Source organism: Ovis canadensis, chromosome 18, assembly GCF_042477335.2.
Source record: "Ovis canadensis isolate MfBH-ARS-UI-01 breed Bighorn chromosome 18, ARS-UI_OviCan_v2, whole genome shotgun sequence".
In the NCBI taxonomy this organism is placed as follows: Eukaryota; Metazoa; Chordata; class Mammalia; order Artiodactyla; family Bovidae; genus Ovis; species Ovis canadensis.
Window position 1 is genome coordinate 47540595 of NC_091262.1, and position 16700 is coordinate 47557294.

The 16700-nt window shown below is 56.4% G+C and overlaps 1 protein-coding gene and 2 long non-coding RNA genes across 8 annotated transcripts; 2 read left to right on the plus strand and 1 right to left on the minus strand.

Moving 5' to 3' along the window:
• Positions 1-26: 26 nt before the first annotated feature.
• Positions 27-14542, minus strand: CLK3 (CDC like kinase 3). Of its 6 annotated transcripts, none has more exons than XM_069560179.1 (13): positions 14105-14542; positions 10076-10227; positions 9181-9397; positions 7270-7366; positions 6927-6993; positions 4570-4686; positions 3795-3961; positions 2488-2582; positions 2262-2391; positions 1929-2011; positions 1313-1392; positions 1070-1160; positions 27-436 (listed from the first exon to the last, which is right to left on the minus strand). In XM_069560179.1, the coding sequence occupies exons 2-13, from the start codon at positions 10225-10227 to the stop codon at positions 260-262; spliced, it is 1473 nt and encodes a 490-aa protein (XP_069416280.1). In that variant the 5' UTR covers positions 14105-14542; the 3' UTR covers positions 27-259. The 6 variants fall into 6 exon arrangements, with proteins under 6 accessions (XP_069416280.1, XP_069416278.1, XP_069416281.1 ...); XM_069560177.1 differs by having other exon boundaries at positions 14062-14541; XM_069560180.1 differs by having other exon boundaries at positions 10076-10250; positions 14062-14180.
• Positions 2921-6034, plus strand: LOC138423829 (uncharacterized). The gene is made up of 2 exons (XR_011250467.1): positions 2921-4723; positions 5593-6034. It is a non-coding gene; the product is annotated as an uncharacterized lncRNA (long non-coding RNA).
• A 1243-nt stretch (positions 14543-15785) lies between the features above and the next one.
• LOC138423832 (uncharacterized) lies at positions 15786-16287 on the plus strand. Its single transcript, XR_011250470.1, has 2 exons — positions 15786-15889; positions 16025-16287. It is a non-coding gene; the product is annotated as an uncharacterized lncRNA (long non-coding RNA).
• The last annotated feature ends 413 nt before the right edge of the window (positions 16288-16700 follow it).

Consider the following 16700-nt stretch of genomic DNA (forward strand, 5'->3'; position numbering starts at 1 on the left):
GGAGATGGACAAACTGGTACCAGGGGTTACAAACAGTAAGAAACACTTTATTATAACTTTACAACATATAAATAGCTTGGGTCAAATCTGTGCTTTCTGGCAGCTGGGCATCAGGTCTCCTCCCCTGCAGGCTCCTGCCTTCCTTCACATTGCACTGTTCACTGCGTGGCTCTGGCCCTGGGGCCGGTGGTAGAGGTTGGAGGAGGGGCCGGGCAGTCCAGTCCCGCTCTCCATCTCCGGTGCAGTGGCTGCACGCCTGTCATCTGCTTGGGTTGCGGCTGGTGTGGAAGGACCGCTCCTCAGGGGTCAGACCAGCAAAGAAGGGGTGCAGCAGGGCCTCCGCCAGTGTGATGCGCTGGGCAGGGTCAAATTCTAACATCCTCCTCATCAGGTCAAACAGCTGCACGTGCTCCAAAGTGTCTTGGAGCATGTAACTCTGCTCAGGGACACAAGGTGCCTCAGTGTGATGGCGGGCCGTGGGAGGCCACAGCTGGTCCCCTTGCCTCTGGGAAGCCTTGCTGCATGGCTGAGGAGGCAGCATGCCCCCCTGGAGGACGACTACTGCCCTCCTGGACAAGGAACAGCTCTTTGCTTTTCGCGCCTACAATCATGTCTGCTCTGAACTTTGTCAGGCTACCGGGTATCTTGCTGACTTGATGCCTCTGCCCCCATGTGCAAAGTTCTGACAGGTGGGTACACAGCCCCTCTGTGAAATTCACTTGTCCAAGCACCAAATGCAGTTGACAGAGGCTTCCTGGCCATGTCTAGGTCTTCCCTCACCCTCCCCTCAGTCCTGCCAGGTGAGAAAAAAGGGAATGGGAAGTAGCAGGGTCTCGGATATCTGGCTCTTCGGATGCCCCGATTACATCAGAGCCACCCTGTGGGGAAGGGGAAGAGCTAAGGGCCCCTCTAGTTCAGTTTGCAAGAAGCCTCACTGCCAGCACCTGGCAGCCGTGGGCACAGGCTCCCACAGAGCTGGAACGAGGAGGCCATTTTTAGCTGTCTGGCCTCTGCCCAGTGCCTGGGGTCTCCTTGGCATGAGTTGAGCTGAGGGAAGCCAGAAACTGACCTTCAGAGGTTTGCAGTTCTCCTTCACATACCGGCCGTCAGAACTGTTCTCATCCCAAACCAGGCCCCCCTTGTAGAAATATTTCTGCTTCCTGAAAACAAAAGACAGGAAGGGTGGAGTCTTAAAGCCAGAAAGAGCAGCAGCGCAGAGAAGAGCAGCGAAGCAAGGCAGGGGACCCTGGCCTGACCCAGCAGGAAGGTCTGGGCAACAGCTCAGCCAGGTCACTCCGAGACACATCCTTACCTTGTCCGGTGGATCATGTGTGATGGGATGGGCCCTAGGATCTTCTCCATCATCACCAGATGCTCTCGGTTCTCGTGGGTCTGTGGAAGGGTGAGGGACACAGCAAGTGGGAATCATGACAGCCTCCACCCCCTCAAGGTCCCTCAGAGAATAAGGGGTAAGAAAGACGGTCAAGGTTTCTCCCTGCCCCAGGAGGTGCAAACCCACCAATGGGATGGCAGCCGCAGCCCTTCTGATGCGGCGGCAGCCTGGGACCAGGGAGGAAGCCAGCCTCTTCCCTCAGGGTGACTTCTCGACCCTTCCAGTGTGCTGCATGAGGACTCATTCTGGCTAGTTCCTCCCTCTCCCCAGAAAGTGCCCTGCCCCAGCCCACCTCCATGCCCTCACTCACGCTGTGCCCCTTGCCTGAACACTCCTCCCACCCCAGTTCTCCGTCCCTGATGACTGACTGCAGGAGTCCCTGAGTGTTCCAGCTACCCTGACTGACCTCTTCCTTCCCAAGCACCTACAACCCTCAGGAGTCTAATCTCACAGCATGCTGATGGGTGGGTGGGGGTCCCTCCCACACCAGGCCTCTGCAGCTTAGGGTTGGGGGGTGATGAGGGAGAGGCCTTACCTGGAAGAGTGTGAAGCCCCGGTAGTACTCAAAGAGAATGCAGCCGATGCTCCAGACATCGCAGGGCTGTGCCCAGCCCAGCTCTGAAAGCCAAGATGGGGTGGGCTATGAGACTCAGCTCTGTGCTCCCAGCCTAGAGGTCACAGGGCAGCTACCACGCTGTCTGGCAAGACTCCTGGCCCAAACCCAGTAGAAGTCCCTTTCTTAAGACCAAGTCAACAACCACAGAGACTCAAGCCACTGGCTCCAGGTGTGGACAAGCACCACACTCCCTGTTTTCATAGCTTGCCAAACAGTGCCTGCTCTATTGGGCTCGGAGCTGCAGTCACTCACCAAGGATCACCTCAGGTGGACGATAGTGACGGGTGGCCACGATGGTCGTGTGATGCTCATGGTCAAAGGTAGCACTGCCGAAGTCAGCCACTCGGATGCTGGTGTTCTTCACTGACTTCTCCTCACAGCTCTGAAGGGCAGGGAAGGGGAGCCAGGTCAGAAGTCTGCACTGGTAGGTAACCGACTCCTAGAACAGGGCCTCAATCTTTACCCCACCAATAAATACCTTGTGCTCATTGTAGAGGGTTTCAAACTCAGAATTCACAAATAGGATGTTCTCTGGCTTCAAGTCTGTGTGGGTCAGTTGGTTCTCATGTAGAACTGGGGGAGCAGGAGAGGAGGGAAGCAGACACTGAAAACCTGGGCTTCCTCTCTGGCCCGCCTGCCAGCGCTAGGCCAGCTCCCTCCTCCAGAGCCAGCCTGCTGGAGCCCTCAGCCCCTAACCCCAGCAGTGGCACACTGCCTCTGCCAGGGCTTCCCTCTCAAGGGTTCTCTGTACTTATGAACTCAGAGGGTTCTAATTCTTGAGGGGGCAGGGGAGATGCCTTCCATTTAGAAAACCTCCTTCCATCTGTCTGCAGGGGACCAGGTCTCTCACCAAAGCTGCAGGATCAGTCTTGGGGTGGTTCCCTCTCCCAAGCACCTGCTACATAATTTGCAAGGCCCAAGGCAAAATGAAAATGTAGGTCTCCTTATTCAAAAGTTACTTAGAATCTAAAGATAGTAGTAGGAGAGCATTAAACCAAGCACAGGGCTCCCTATGAAACAATGAAGCCAGTCCTGCCTTTCTCCCCTCATCCCCGAGCAGGGGGACGTCTGCCTTTTCCCTCCAACCCTGTCCCACCGATGGTTGTACCCTGCCACTCATCACTTTTTCCATCTGGCACTCGACCCCCCCGACAGTGTAGCCCGTCTCTCTTTACATGGGCCCTCTCTTCACCACAGTGAGCTGCAGCACGTGCCAGGCTCTGTGCCAGCGCTGGGTGGCTCACCTGGCTCGGAACGCTCTCCCCAGTCCCGCCATCTATGCAGACCCTGCTAGTCTAGCTCTAGGTCTAGCCACCTTCTCTCCAGTGAGCCTTTCCAACCTGTTTCAACCGCTACAAATCCTGCAGCACTGAGCACAGGTACCACCTTAAGAGACTGGCGGACAGACGGGAAATGATGGTGAGACATGGTGTCTGTGTGACAGGATCTGTGGGTGGGATCTACCAGGTCAGTCTGCGACCTCTTCATCTTATGCAGGAAGGTAGGCATGGGGATGGTACGGGGCTAATCCTAGAGCAGCTCTCTCCCTTCTCTTCCGGAGAGCCTGGGGTCAGAGGCCAGCTCCGCAGGCCCCTGGAGGGGACTGCAGCCTCTCCGTCGTCACAGATTCCTACTTGAAGGCCTTTCAACCAAAGGGGCCCTAGTGTCTCGGGCCCAGCAGAACAGTCAGCAATGTGTTGGAGCACCTGATGGGAGGGCAGGGCCACCAGGTGCCTCTGCTGCAGACAGGAGGCTCCCCCTGCTCCACTTGAGGTGGGAACTTACATCTAAGGGCGTGGCAGAGCTGGTAGGCCATGTGCCGGACATGTGGTAGAGGGTAAGGCTGGAAGTTATTCTCCTTTAGGAACTCAAAGGTGTTCTTGCCCAGGAGCTCAAAGGCGATGCACATGTGACCGTGGAAGTTGAACCAGTCAGACATCAAGACGCACAGGCTGGAGAAGGACGGATGGGGCTCAGGGTCTGTGCTGGGGGCTGGCTGCCCACCTGCTTCCTCAGGTGAAGACAGTCCCCACTCCCTCCCAGGCTGCTGGGTCACAGACAGGATGCAGATTCACAAAGAGAAAACTATGGGCACAGTCCCTGCTCTCAGAGAGAGATGGCATAACCAGGCCACTCCACAGGACAAGTGCCCTCTGCCGAGCTTCCTGAGTCTGCAGGGCTCAGCACAGTGCTTAGCGGAGGGGAACGCTCCGTGTCTGTGTGCTCCTTCGGATATCTCTGACTACATGAGCACCCTGAACAGTTTTGGGTTTATATCTTGTCTAATGCCCACCACAACCCAGTGAAGCCTCTAATTCACAAATGCAGGGCAAGGAGGCCACCTCAGAACAGAGAGCTGGTTGCAGTGGAGCTTAGACTGAAACCCAGATGTTCCTTCCAGCAAGACTCACTCACCGGACTCCCCTGGCTCTGGCTGTTGGGAGAAGGCATGGTGCCAACCCGGCAAAAGACACTGCTCAGTCCCAGTGGGTCTGGGCCACTGGACTGGACACACACTGACCCCTAGGAAGCTTCCCACCCATTTCCTGCCGACACTCACAACTTGTTCTCTTTGTCCTTCTCCTTGATCTTCTTGAGAACGTTGATTTCTAGCCGGGCGGCCTCCCGGTACTTGCCTACGTTGCGGATGATCTTCAGGGCAACCTGAGACTTCCCTCTGGACCGGGGAAGGAAGCAGCAGTCCTCATGAAAAGGTATGCAGCCCTTCCCCCACCCTCCACCCCAACCCAGCGACTCCTGGCAAATGCTACTTAGGACTCCAGGAACAGGGCTGCCCTGAAGACAGCAGACTCTTGATGCCCAGCCTGCCCCACACAACTCCAGACCTCTACCTGTGCAATACGAAGCTGCTGTTGACAACCGTGCCAGTCTTAGGTTTTTATGATCTCAGCTGCTGCCAGCCCCTGGGTGGAGTGGGCAGAGGAGCAGAGCCCTATCCTGCTGACCAGCACCAGCCCTAGAGCTTGCTCAGTTACCTGACCTGGAGTCCAGTCAGTCCTGACCCTGGCTAGGCCACCCACTCAGAACCCTCTGCTGCACCTGCTGACTTTCCTGAACACATCACCAACTCTACACAAACTGCTCCTCCTGGGCTTCCAGGAGGGAGTGAGAGCCTGGCAGGAGGGAAAGGTGCCAGCAGAGGCTCTTCCCCTCACTGAACCCCAGGACCGATCCCTCAGTGAACCTCTTGGCCCCACCTGCCTCAATACCAGCCATGGCATTTGTCAGAGACCCTGAGTGCCAGGAACCCTTATTTAGTGTCCAATGAGGATTTTAATAACTCCTGCTCCACACCTCCCACCTTACCCCCAGAACTACTCCTGTATGCCACGAGCAGGTGCCCAGCAGAGAATGACTGGGGCGGTTAGGCTACCAGGCGCAACACTCTCAGGGAGAGCCAGTACTCATATGCCCAGTGGGAAACCAGAGTGATAAGCCCTGGCCCACAAGGGTGTGGCCTAAGGCCTCTGGGAAGCTGGCCTTGGTGCCAGAAAGGTTCACAGGTCGAAGGGCAGAGGCATCTTCTAGAACACCGTGCATTTTTCTCATCCCATTTTTCCAGATTTTCAGGGTAGGAAAGGACCTCAGAGGAAAAGCCGTAACTCCAGACTCCTGGAACAGCATCCCTTAATAGCATTCCGACCCTTGAGACGAGCTCATCACTTCCACACAGCTACTGCCAGAGTTGGGCGGCCCTTCCTTATGTGGAACTGAATTCTGCCTTCTCACAACAAGCCCACTGGCCAACTCCCTCTGGACTCGCTAAAGGTTCCCTGAACTCTGGGCCTGCCCTTTAGTGACTTCAAAGACTCGCTTCCCATCTAGCTGCTCAGAGTGACAGCACAGAGAGCCCCAGGCGGCACAGCTCTCAGATCTGCCACCTCTACCACTGTATACTCTACATGTCCCTAACTTCTTGGGCCACAAGGGGTCTGAAGGGTGTTTAAATGGGAACTGGGTGCCCAGGGAGGCTTCGTTGGTAATAATCACCACCTTAAATTGGGGTCACATGGCAGGCTGAATTGCTAGGTTTAACTGTCCTTTCCAGGCACCCCTCAACATGGAAGCGCCAAGTACAGCAGTACCCAGGCTCCTCCATTCGAGAGCTGGGGGATACAGGCGGACCCTGAGCATATTTCTTCATCCCTAAAATCATACAAGAGTCACGTACAGGCAACACGTGGCTCAAATGAGACAGCAAGGACACAAGCACTTTCTGGCCAAAGTGCCACACCAAAGAGAGGCCATTTAAGGCTCAAAGGCAGTGGGTTCGCAGGCGGCAGCCTCCCAGCCTAAGGGAGAGGAGGCAAGGGTTCTGGTCTCAAGGAATGGCAAGGGACAAAAAAATTTTTCACTCTTCAGTCTATAACGGGGCAAGGGACCCCCAGCAGGATCCCAACTCACACAGGTGTACCCCTGCTCTACCCGAGCACACTCTAGCCACGCTGCAGAAGGCAGCAGCCCACTTGGTGAGAAAGCCCAGGGTCTTGCTCCTCTCTCAATGGGGGCCTGCATGGCCTCTCAGGCAGACCTCCAGACGGTGGAGGCTCATGCTTGAGTTGGACTCAGCAGTATGCCCAAACCCCTGCCAAGCCCCTAAAAAGAGCTCATAGGAAGCAGATCCAGACCATGGAGGGGCCAGGGTTTTGCCCTGTTCTGATCTCCACCACAGCCCTGAGGAAGTGGGGAAACTGGAACAGCACCATTCAGTGACCAACAGTTCTTAGGCAGAGATGCCACACGCCCAGGAATCCCAGGAATTTCTCCCTATTTTAGGGGATCAGCAAAAACCCAACATGCACAGGAGTTTGGTGCTACTCTTCAGAGAGAAAAAGGTTAAGCTCTGCCACCACCTTCAAGAACCTCGGGCCAGCTCTTCCCAGGAAGAGAGCTCACCTGGCATGGTCCAAGCACTCCACCACCTTGCCAAAGGTGCCTTCACCCAGGTTTCCCACGATCTCATCTAGGAGAGAAAAGAAACAGGGCATGAGAGCCTGGAGGACGGAGGGCTGGCAGCTCCTGCAAGTTCACAGCATTCAAATTCTCAAAAACATAAAAGGTTTCTTTCTCACTGCTACACTCTTAAAAACAGAAGTTGCTAGAGTCTGTGTCATTCAGGCAATTACTGGTGGCCCCTCTAAGGCACCACGCGCAATAGCGGCCCCTCGGGCAGGAGAGGTCTCGTCTAACAAGGGGGATAGAAAGTAGAGAGGTAAAGTTTTACGAAAGGTGGCTGTACATCGCTCTTGGAGCCAATCGCCGATCCGGCACACCAGGTGGCCCTCCTTGTCATCTTCCACACTCCGGCTGCTGCGCTTACTGCTCTGTTGGCTTCTCTGCATGCACCGCCCCCCGAAACGCCATCCGACCAATCGCATGGTAGGCGGTTCCGATTGACAGATTGAGGTGTCAGTCAAAGGCAGAGGTGGAGACGGTGAGGAGCCGGTGGGTTGGTTGATTGGATTTTCCAGATCCCAGCATTTCATAAGGCACACAGCATATATAACGATAGGGATATTGCAAGGGACACGTCAAGACACAAACTGACTTCAAAAACAGAAAAGTAAAAACAGCTACAGGTATGTAAAGAAAACTCGGACATTATCTAAAAGAAAGGCGCCGCAAATGCTCAGAAAGACGCCCAGCCTCTGCCGCTAAGGGGCCGGGCCATGTGGAGAGTCGCAGGCCTGACTCCCTCCTCCACTGAGTCTCCCCCTCCCGGCCCTCCCGTGTCGGCTTCAGCCAGGGTGAAGACGCAGTGAGAAGGGTGCAAGAAGACGGCGGGCCGAGCCTTGGTCAGATCATCCAGAACGGTCAGAGGCCACTCTGGTTCAGCTGCAGAATGCCCAGTCTGTCTGCCCACGCGGTCCTGCACACACCCGACAGCTGCCACCTGCCCCTAGACAGCATCTGTGGCCAGACTCAGCATCACCAGCAGAACCAGCCTTCCGTCGGCAGCCCTTGCACCACCAGCCTCGAGCAGAGAAGGAGCGCTGGATCCTCTGGGCCGGCCTACTCTCCAAGGCCTACCACCACAACGGCCCACACAGGCCCCAAGCCAGCTCCTGCCCTGGCCTTGGCACCGAGGCGACTCACAGGCCAGACCCAACTTGAGCCTCATGACAACAAAGGGCACCAAAAAGAGAAGAAGCAGAGCCACACACCTGTGGCAGTGTGCAGAGAGGGCACCAGGCCATGCCGTGTGCCCAGTCAACCCTCAACCCACGGCCACTCAGAGAAGTCACGGGAAAGCTCGGCAGAGAGACACCTGGCCCCCCTCCACTGCGGCACCACCACTCCTCGGGGCCTCGAGGCCGGGAGCCAGGGAGCCAAGGCAGAGGGCTGGGAAGGGAAGACAAGACGGCATATACCCTCCAAGACACAAACTGGCCTTCCTTCCCAGAGAGCTGAGCGCAGAGCAGGTTCCTGGTCTCAGCAGAGATCTGTACAACACTCCGCAAGAAGAATGCTTCCAGGCCCTGCTCTGGGCGTGTGACCTGCAACTGGACACGGCCTGGAGCTGGGGCCTTTCTGCCCCGCCCCACAGGCAGCTCATCCCCCTCGCCTTGACTGCCCCTCACATGAAGAGGCTAGACTGAAGAGGGCAAGCCTGAAGGTCAGAGGGCAGGTCCCAGTCCAAGCTCACTGACGGACGGACCCAGCCCTCCACCCATGGGCACTCCAGCCTCCAGGCCTCTGGTGAGGGGTGTGGAGAGGAGACTGCAGAGGTGGATGCAGTCCACGCCAGTTAGAGCACTCAGCTGTGTGGCGGGGCAATCTCTGGGTGGGAAGGACCAGGTCAAACAGCTCCAGACCACATACCAGCAACCCTATTAAGGATCCTGAAGAAGTGACCCTGGCCACTCACACACGTGGCCTGTGCCTGGAGCAGTGTGGAGACAGGGAGGCCAGAGGCCAGCCAGCGCCGGAACCAGAACCCCTAAGTTGCCATTGCCAGTGGGCCAGAAGACAGAGGAGCTGGGCCCCTGTTCAGCCCTGCAACTGGACCAGACAACACATACACACACACACACACACCAAACGCGCGTGCATACGGCTGGCAGTACTCACCCAGACCAGCCACCTGAGAGAAGGCTAGAAAGAGACGAGGCCTTCAAGCCCCAGCCAGCACACTCTGGCCACCACTCACCGAGGAGGCGCTGCTACAAGACCTGGTGCGGCGTTTGTGGCAGTGGTGGGCATGCTTGCGGGTCCGGTACGGCTCCCTCTCCCGTGATCGCCGGCGATGATGGCAACGTGAAGATCCATAGTAGTCCTCTCCAAAGGATGGGCTCCGGTCTTCACACCGGTATGTGTCGCTGTCACGGTGCTCCCGGTATCTCCTCTGGTAGGGCAAGCGGTCATGGCTGCCAAGAGTCACTGGTCAGAATTTCCTCCCCCCACGCAGGCTCCTGCTGCCAGGCAAAACTTGTGGTGGGGTGCTTGCAAAGGGCTCACAAGGGTCGTCTTTTGGAGCAGAGGCATCTGGACTATGGGAGGTGGGGAGGGGGAGCACATGTATGTGAACTCCAGTCTCCAGACCTGGGGCTCCTGAAGGCATCCTTCCAGGGCAGCAAGAGGCAGAGCATGGGGGGTGGGGTGGGGGGCCAGGTAGCGTGGCAGAGGGCCTCTGAGGGTTCCCCTATCACAGAGCTCTCGGTGGCCTGCTAAGACTGTAAGTTTGGCCTAGGGCTGGAGATAAGACCAGAGACCAACCTCTGGAAAGGGCTGAGATTATGTTCCTAACCCACACTGAGCAAGGCTCAGAGGTCAGGAGGGGAGATGCTGGCCTACAAAACAGGGGAACATGTTAGGAGAAGGAAGACTCAAAGACAGACAAAGAAGGGGTGGCAGGATGGCGGTGAACGAAGGCCAGGGGATGCAGCTGAGGTCAGAGGAGGAGACGGGAGAGGGCAGGGTGGTGACCCAGGTGCAGCCAGGCAGAGGCGCAGCCGCCTGAAGAGGCCCAGGGGTCACAAGCCTCCAGACCATCTCCCCAGCCCAAGGGGGAAGGGGTCCTCCCTTCCCACCTAACTCCCTCTCACCTTCTAGACCGAGATCTCCGTGGCGGCGGCTCCCTTCGAGACGGGTATCGCAATCTCCCTTCGTGTTCCCGACTGTAAGACCGCCTCCTCTTCCATCGGTAGCTCAGGTATGGGTCTGGCTCAGGGGAACGGTATCGCTTACAGTGATGCATCTGGGCCACGGAAACAGAAAGCCCTGCTGAACATGCAGCCAGCCACTGGGCTGCCTAGGCACTCCTGAAGAGGCCCATTGTTCTGTTTGGGGGCAGCCCCTCCCAGGGGTTTATGAAGTGATGAAGAACTCTGAGGTCACACTGGTCAAACAGCAGACAATGGGTAACACCCTTCTCTACTGGTGAACAAACAAACAGCTGCCTCCCCAGCACAGCTTTGGCCTAGTGGCCTGAGCACTCAGGGAACCAGGTGAGCCAGGACCGGTGTTGAGGCCAAATGCAGGAAGGGGCTGGTGAGCACCACCACAGAAGACCCCCGGGGAAGAAAGGGAGCCTCTCATGCTCAGCTCCCTCCTGCTCGTCTGTAGGGTCCTAGGAAGGGCCTGTTCTGTTGAGCCAGAGGTCACAGTCAAAAGGCTGCTGGCAGGGAGCCAACACGCAGGAGCAAGGGGTGAAAGACCTCGAGTTTGAGAAGCCAAGTTGCCTGGTTGAGGCCCTGAACGGTACCCCACTCAAGGGAGTAAGGACTACAAATCAGTGTGAGGAGCCACAGGCAGAAATGAGCAGGCTAGTCCTCGGACAAAGAGGGGCCCCAAAACATTCCCGAGCCCACCTGAGGGTCTGGTCAAGCAGACATGGGGGTCTATGCAGCCCTTGTTGGTCTAAATTCAGTCTCAGAATCAGCAAAGATGCCAGGTGTCTTCAGAGCAACCAAGTTAGTTGCCTGAGGCCTATTTCGCACCCTTACACCACCTGCCACTGGTGCCATGCCCAGGCAGTGCCTCACCCCCAACAGGACCATTATTGTTCCCTCTTCTAAATCCCCTGCTCCAGTACCCTCTTCTGTGCCCATCTCAGGAGGAGCCAGAAGGCTGTCTGTCTGACAGGCTCTATGTTCACAGAGGCAGGCCAAAAGGGCCCCACCCCATTACTCCTAGTTCAGTGGGAATTTACATTCACCACAGGAAACTGCCAGGTTGGTTAAGCCATGTGCTATGTGAGGCCAGCTCCCCGTTCCACCCATACCCCAAAACATGACACTGCCTCCTTGGGAGGGCTCGGTCAGAGACTGCAGCCAGCCTCCCTCCCAATCCTTCACTTGGCCATAGTCAACCAATGGTGGTCAGTCCTGGGCTTGCCTGATGAAGCACATTTTTGGAAAATCCATTGAGGCTGCCCCATCTCATGAGAAGGGTCTGTCTGGAGGAGAAAAGGATGGAACAGCTCTCCTTGAATGAGCAGGTCACCAAAGCATATCTGATAAAACACCTGGGAGCTTTCCTGGGATCCCAAGAAAGTCACTGCCCTCAATCTCCTGGCTAGCAGCTGTCTTCTGCCCTCCACCTGAAAGTCTAGGCCCCAGCAACCCTTGAATACTGGAGTGGTTGCCATGCCCTTCTCCAGGTGATCTCCACCCAGGGATGGAACCTGCATCTCTTACATCTCCTGCATTGGCAGGCGGGTTCTTTACCACTAGCGCCACCTAAGGACATTTTAAAAGTCCCTTCCAAAGAACCATAGGGGAGAGAGCTCTGGGTAGAAAACCCTGAACAAAATCCCAGTGCTGCTGCTTACTGGTCTCTTAACCTTTTACAAATCACTCAAAACCCTAAATATTCTGTAACAGCTCAAGAGCTCAGACTGCAGCTCTGTTTTGGTTATCAGCAGATTAATGTTTCACTGTTTCCCTGCCATTATGGCTGGGTCAGGTCCCCAAGCAATGCAATGAAGGCAGTATCTCACATCTCACTAAGTGACACGGAAGATGCTCCAGTGATCAGAACAAAGGCACTGCCCATCCTCACTGGGCAAAGCATCAGACCTGGAAGACCTGATCTAGTTCACAACAGGCCAAAGACTCCCTCCTGGGACCTACAAGATTCATGTACAGACACGGTCACGTTAATGGAAACAGCATAGCTTCAAAGTCAGAGAGAAGTCAATCTGAATCCTGGCACTGCCATTTCCAGCTTGTGCCTTTAGGCAAGTTATTAAACCACTGCAACCTTCAGCTTCCTCTTACAACACGGGGATAGCTCTGTGAGGATTAAATTATGCCACCCTGTAAGTAACATGCCTAGTACATGCCTTAAGGTCAAATGCCTAGCACAGGTCTGGGCCCACAGATGTACTGAAGGCAGCTTTTCACTAACAACATTAAAAAGGTTCCAGGTAACTCTGTGTTAAATGCCTTAAGAGCATTGCATGTGCGCATGCTAAGTCAGTTCAGTCATGTCTGACTCTGTGACCCTATGGACTGTAGCCTGCCAGGCTGCTCTGTCCATGGGATTCTCCAGGCAAGAATACTGGAGTGGTTACCATGCCCTTCTCCAGGTGATCTTCTCCACCCAGGGATGAAACCTGCATCTCTTACATCTCCTGCATTGGCAGGCGGGTTCTTTACCACTAGCGCCACCTAAGGACATTTTAAAAGTCCCTTCCAAGGAACCATAGGGCAGAGAGCTCTGGGTAGAAAACCCTGAACAAAATCCCAGTGCTGCTGCTTACTGGTCTCTTAACCTCTTACAAGTCACTCTGGGCCTTGGTTACCGTATCTGGAAAAAGGAGATAACACGACCTCCCAGCCAACTTGGCAAAGGAGAGGACAAGTATAAGAGCTATATAAAACACCACACACAAGGCAATCATAGAGAATATAACTTCCTTTAACACATTCTAGGCAGCTGAAATATTGGAAATACCAGATGCTCATTATTTCCAGCTAGGGCTCTAGGGCCCATTTCTCGTCAATTATCTCTAATTCTTAGACCTCTGCAAACAGGTTGTTAAAAGAAGGTAAGGGCCACAATTATGCTCTGGAAGGCTCTGCTCTGCACAATGAAGAAAAAGGTAATGCGAAGAAAACCAGGCAGAGGATGCCAGCTTTTTTCTGAGCACAAGCTTACATCTCATTTGCTGCTCCTGGCCAGAGAACTGGGCTGACAAGAAGAGCAGCCAGCCAGGTCAGCGGCTGCCCGCCCGGATCCCTGCCACCCCAGCGCCCCACGGTTATTTTTGGCTGACGCTGCCCCACCACTGCAACCTCAAACCTGCCACCTTGCAAGCCGCCACCACCGGGTGAAACGCTCCTCCTTTTCAAGGGCATGGAGGAGGGAAGCTGGAAGGCTGCCAACTCCGCTTCGACGGAGCCCTGGCTCAGGCGATTCCCACCCCAGCCCTACGCCAGGACACCCGCACCCGGAACTAAAGCACAGAGACTCCCGGAGCGAGGAGCAGCCCGGGCATTTGTACTGTCAGCTGGGCCTGGCCCCTCCTCAGGGCTGGAGCGGATCCATCATCACAACAAAACAAGCAGGGGGCCTGCGGCCCTCGCTCGCGTCCCTTCCTGTCGCTCGGGTCCCAGAGATCTCAGAGCCCCGTCCCCCGTAACCGCCGCCAGTGGATGCGAGGGGCGACCTGGGGTGGGCGGGTGGGGGGTGGGGGGAGGCAGGCCAGCTTGGGCTCGAATCAAACTCCAAGCCGCGCGGGGAAGGTGTCTGCGAACTAAGCCTCGAGCCAGGGGGAGGGGAGGGTCTGAAAGCCCCTCCAGGGTATTCCAGGTAGGGCCCCCACCCCATTCCGCGGGCAGGCTACAGGGCCAAAACTGAATGGATCTCTGCAGGGGCCTCAGGCCTCTCACGCTCGGACGCCGACTCGCGGGAGCGAGCGGTCGGGGTCTGTGGTAATCGCCCTCTGGGGAAGAAGCGGCGGGTCAGGGGTGAGAGGTCGGGGCCGCGGCCTGAGGAGGGCCGAGAAGAAAACGAAAGGGAGTAGCCCGAGACCGAACCAAGAGCCCCGGGACCCACCCCTAGCGCGCCCTCCCCGCCGACTCACCGCCCTCCACTGCTCCCGTCGCGGGCCCGGGCCCCACACTCACGGTCTCCCAGGCTCAAGCTGCTGCTAGGCCCCACTCCCCGCTCCGAGCGCCTCTTCCGCTTCCGGCTCCGGCCTCCGCCCGTGGCAGCCCCGCCCCTCCCGTGACGCAGCCGTCCTCAGCCCGGGCTAGACCTGGCTCAGCCCCGAGGCCGCTCTAACCCCCGACTCGAAGGCTCTGGAGGACCTGTCTTCTCTGTACGGCTCCGAGGAGCAGCGGCAGAACCTGGTTCCTCTAGGGTCGAGGGGAAGTCCTTGACCGCGGTCCGCCCTCCCACCGTGTCGCGTCGCACGTAGGCCCTAAAGACGCTACGGGGGGCCCAGCCCGTGGCGGACAGCTCCGAGAGCCCAAAGCTGGAGCCCCAACCCCGCCTGTGCCTGTCTGTCCCTTCCCTGCGCGCCGGGAAGAGGGCATTGTTTCGCTGTCGCCTCCGTGAAAACCAGGCGGGGCTTGAGCGCAACGCCTGGCTCCGGGGCCCAGGAGGGCGCTAAAGATCACGGAGACTCGAGCGGACGGTCCCAACTACCGGTTATGTGGAAGAAGCAAATGAGACCTTATTCTTTGTGCAGGTTTTTTATTTTTTTTAAGCCGTGGCGGCACACCCAAGCCCCAGTGTAGGTGCACAGCAGTTTGAGCCGATATCGGACAGTCTTGTACGCGGGGTCTGTGATGATAGGACGGGGTCTGGAAGAAAGGGGATGGTGGTGTGTGTGTCTTTTTCCTAGAGCATCCTTGGAGGATGGCAGTAAGTGGACCAGCATTGTTTCTCAGTTCATAAGCCCCCACCAAAGAAATGCCCTGCGCTCCGCCGCGGCCAGACTGGGCTGCAATTTCGCCCCGAGTCTCTCGCTGAACCTCTCTACCGCGGCTCACCAAAGCCCCGCCCACCTACAGTTCCGCTCTCGGCCAGGGCCGGTTAACCAGGCCCTGTTTTCCAGATGACAAAAGTGAGGTCTGGTCTTTTAGGTTTGCGAGCGTGCGCTCCCCGCCCCCGGGCTCTCGCTGGCGTCGCTAAGCGAAGCGGCCTCTAATTGTCCCCGCGCCACGCCAGGGACACAGCATCTCTGCAGACCCCGCCCCTCCCCGGCAGACCACACCGCGGAAGCCGGGTACCCGCCAGCCCTCTCCCTGGCCCAGTCCTGGTCCCGCCCCAATGAGAGCTGGGCACGCCCGTGACGCGAGGCTTAGCCTCCCCGCCAACCAAGCTCGGCAGGAGCGGAGCCGCCCCCTCGGAGTAAGGAGCTCTCCAGTGTCTAACCTTTGGCTCTTCTTTAAACTGGCGTCTGACGGCGTGGCTCGAGCGGGTGCTTAGTACCCCCAAAATCTCCACTAGTTCCACCATCCCTACTGGAAGTAAACAACCGAAGTTAAATAAAAACGGGGTGCTTGCTATACTGCTGCAGCCTGAAACCGGCTCCTGGTCCCCCTCCAACCAAATGCACCCAACTCCCCAGTATAAAAATTCAGGAACCGCTTCTAGTGTGCAGTTGGTGCCCGAGAGCCTGGAAGCCTGCGCCCCTAGATCCTGGGCCTTTAGGAGTCCGAATTGCCATTCTTGCGTGGGCCTCGAAGCTTGGCCCATGGCCTGTGGCCACAACAGCCAGGTTTCATCTAAGGGTTTCATCCACTCAGTCGCGGTGGGAGGACTCTGATATCTCCTCCCACCTCTTTGTGCTGCCCGCAGATCCTGTGGCTCCTGGAAGCCGGGATCACATTGGCAGCTGAGGGAGGAACAGCTCAGAGAGGTTTCTGTCCCTAGCCCTGCTGTGGGCACCAGGCTCTGAGGGGGTAAGTCGGACCCTCTTCCCACTAGCCCTCCTACCATGGAGAACCCAGGGGAAAAAAACAGAGCTTTCTTTTTCAAAAGTAAAATAGAGGACTTCCCTGGTGGCACAGTGGATAAGAATCTGTCTGCCAATGCAGGGGACATCGGTTCAATCCCTGGTCCAGGAAGATTCCACATGTCTTGGAGCTAGAGCCAGAGCTCTAGAACCCCAGAACTGCAACTATGGAAACCTGTGCACCTCGAGGCTTTGCTCTGCAAGAGAAGCTAAGCAATGAGAAGACCGTGCACCCCAAGGAAGAGTAGCTCCCACTCACCACAACTAGAGAAAGCCCGAATGCAGCAATGAAGACCCAGTGCAACCAAAGAATTAAAAAATAATAAAATTCTTTTCTCTTTTCAATTCCTGGTTATACTTTTGGAGAGGGTTGGCATTATAATTTATTTTTTTAACTTTTTATTTTGTATTAGGGTATAGCCAATTTACAGTGTTGTGATAGTTTCAGGTGAACAACAAGGGATTCAGCCATACATGTACATGTATCTATTCTCTCCCAGCCAAACAGAATGCGGCTTTTCTGGTAGCAGTATTGAAGGCAATTAACTTAAAGGAGGGCTTCCCAGGTGACTCAGTGGTAAAGAATCTGCCTGCCAGTGCAGGAGATGCAGGAAACATGGGTTCAATCCCTGGGTCGGGAAGATCCCCTGGAGAAGGAAATGGCAACCGACCCCAGTATTCTTGCCTGAAAAATCCCATGGACAGAGGAGCCTGGTAGGCTAGGCCATGGGGTCACTCCCTCTCTACAATCTTAAGTC

Coding starts and splice junctions, on each gene's coding strand:
- CLK3 (XM_069560179.1), bottom strand. CDS start 10,227: ATGCATCACTGTAAGCGATACCGTTCCCCTGAGCCAGACCCATACCTG. Junction 6,994..7,269: donor CGATTGGCTCCAAGAGCGAT/GTACAGCCACCT, acceptor TTTCTCTCCTAG/ATGAGATCGTGGGAAACCTG. Junction 2,392..2,487: donor CCCTCTACAATGAGCACAAG/GTATTTATTGGT, acceptor CCTGCCCTTCAG/AGCTGTGAGGAGAAGTCAGT.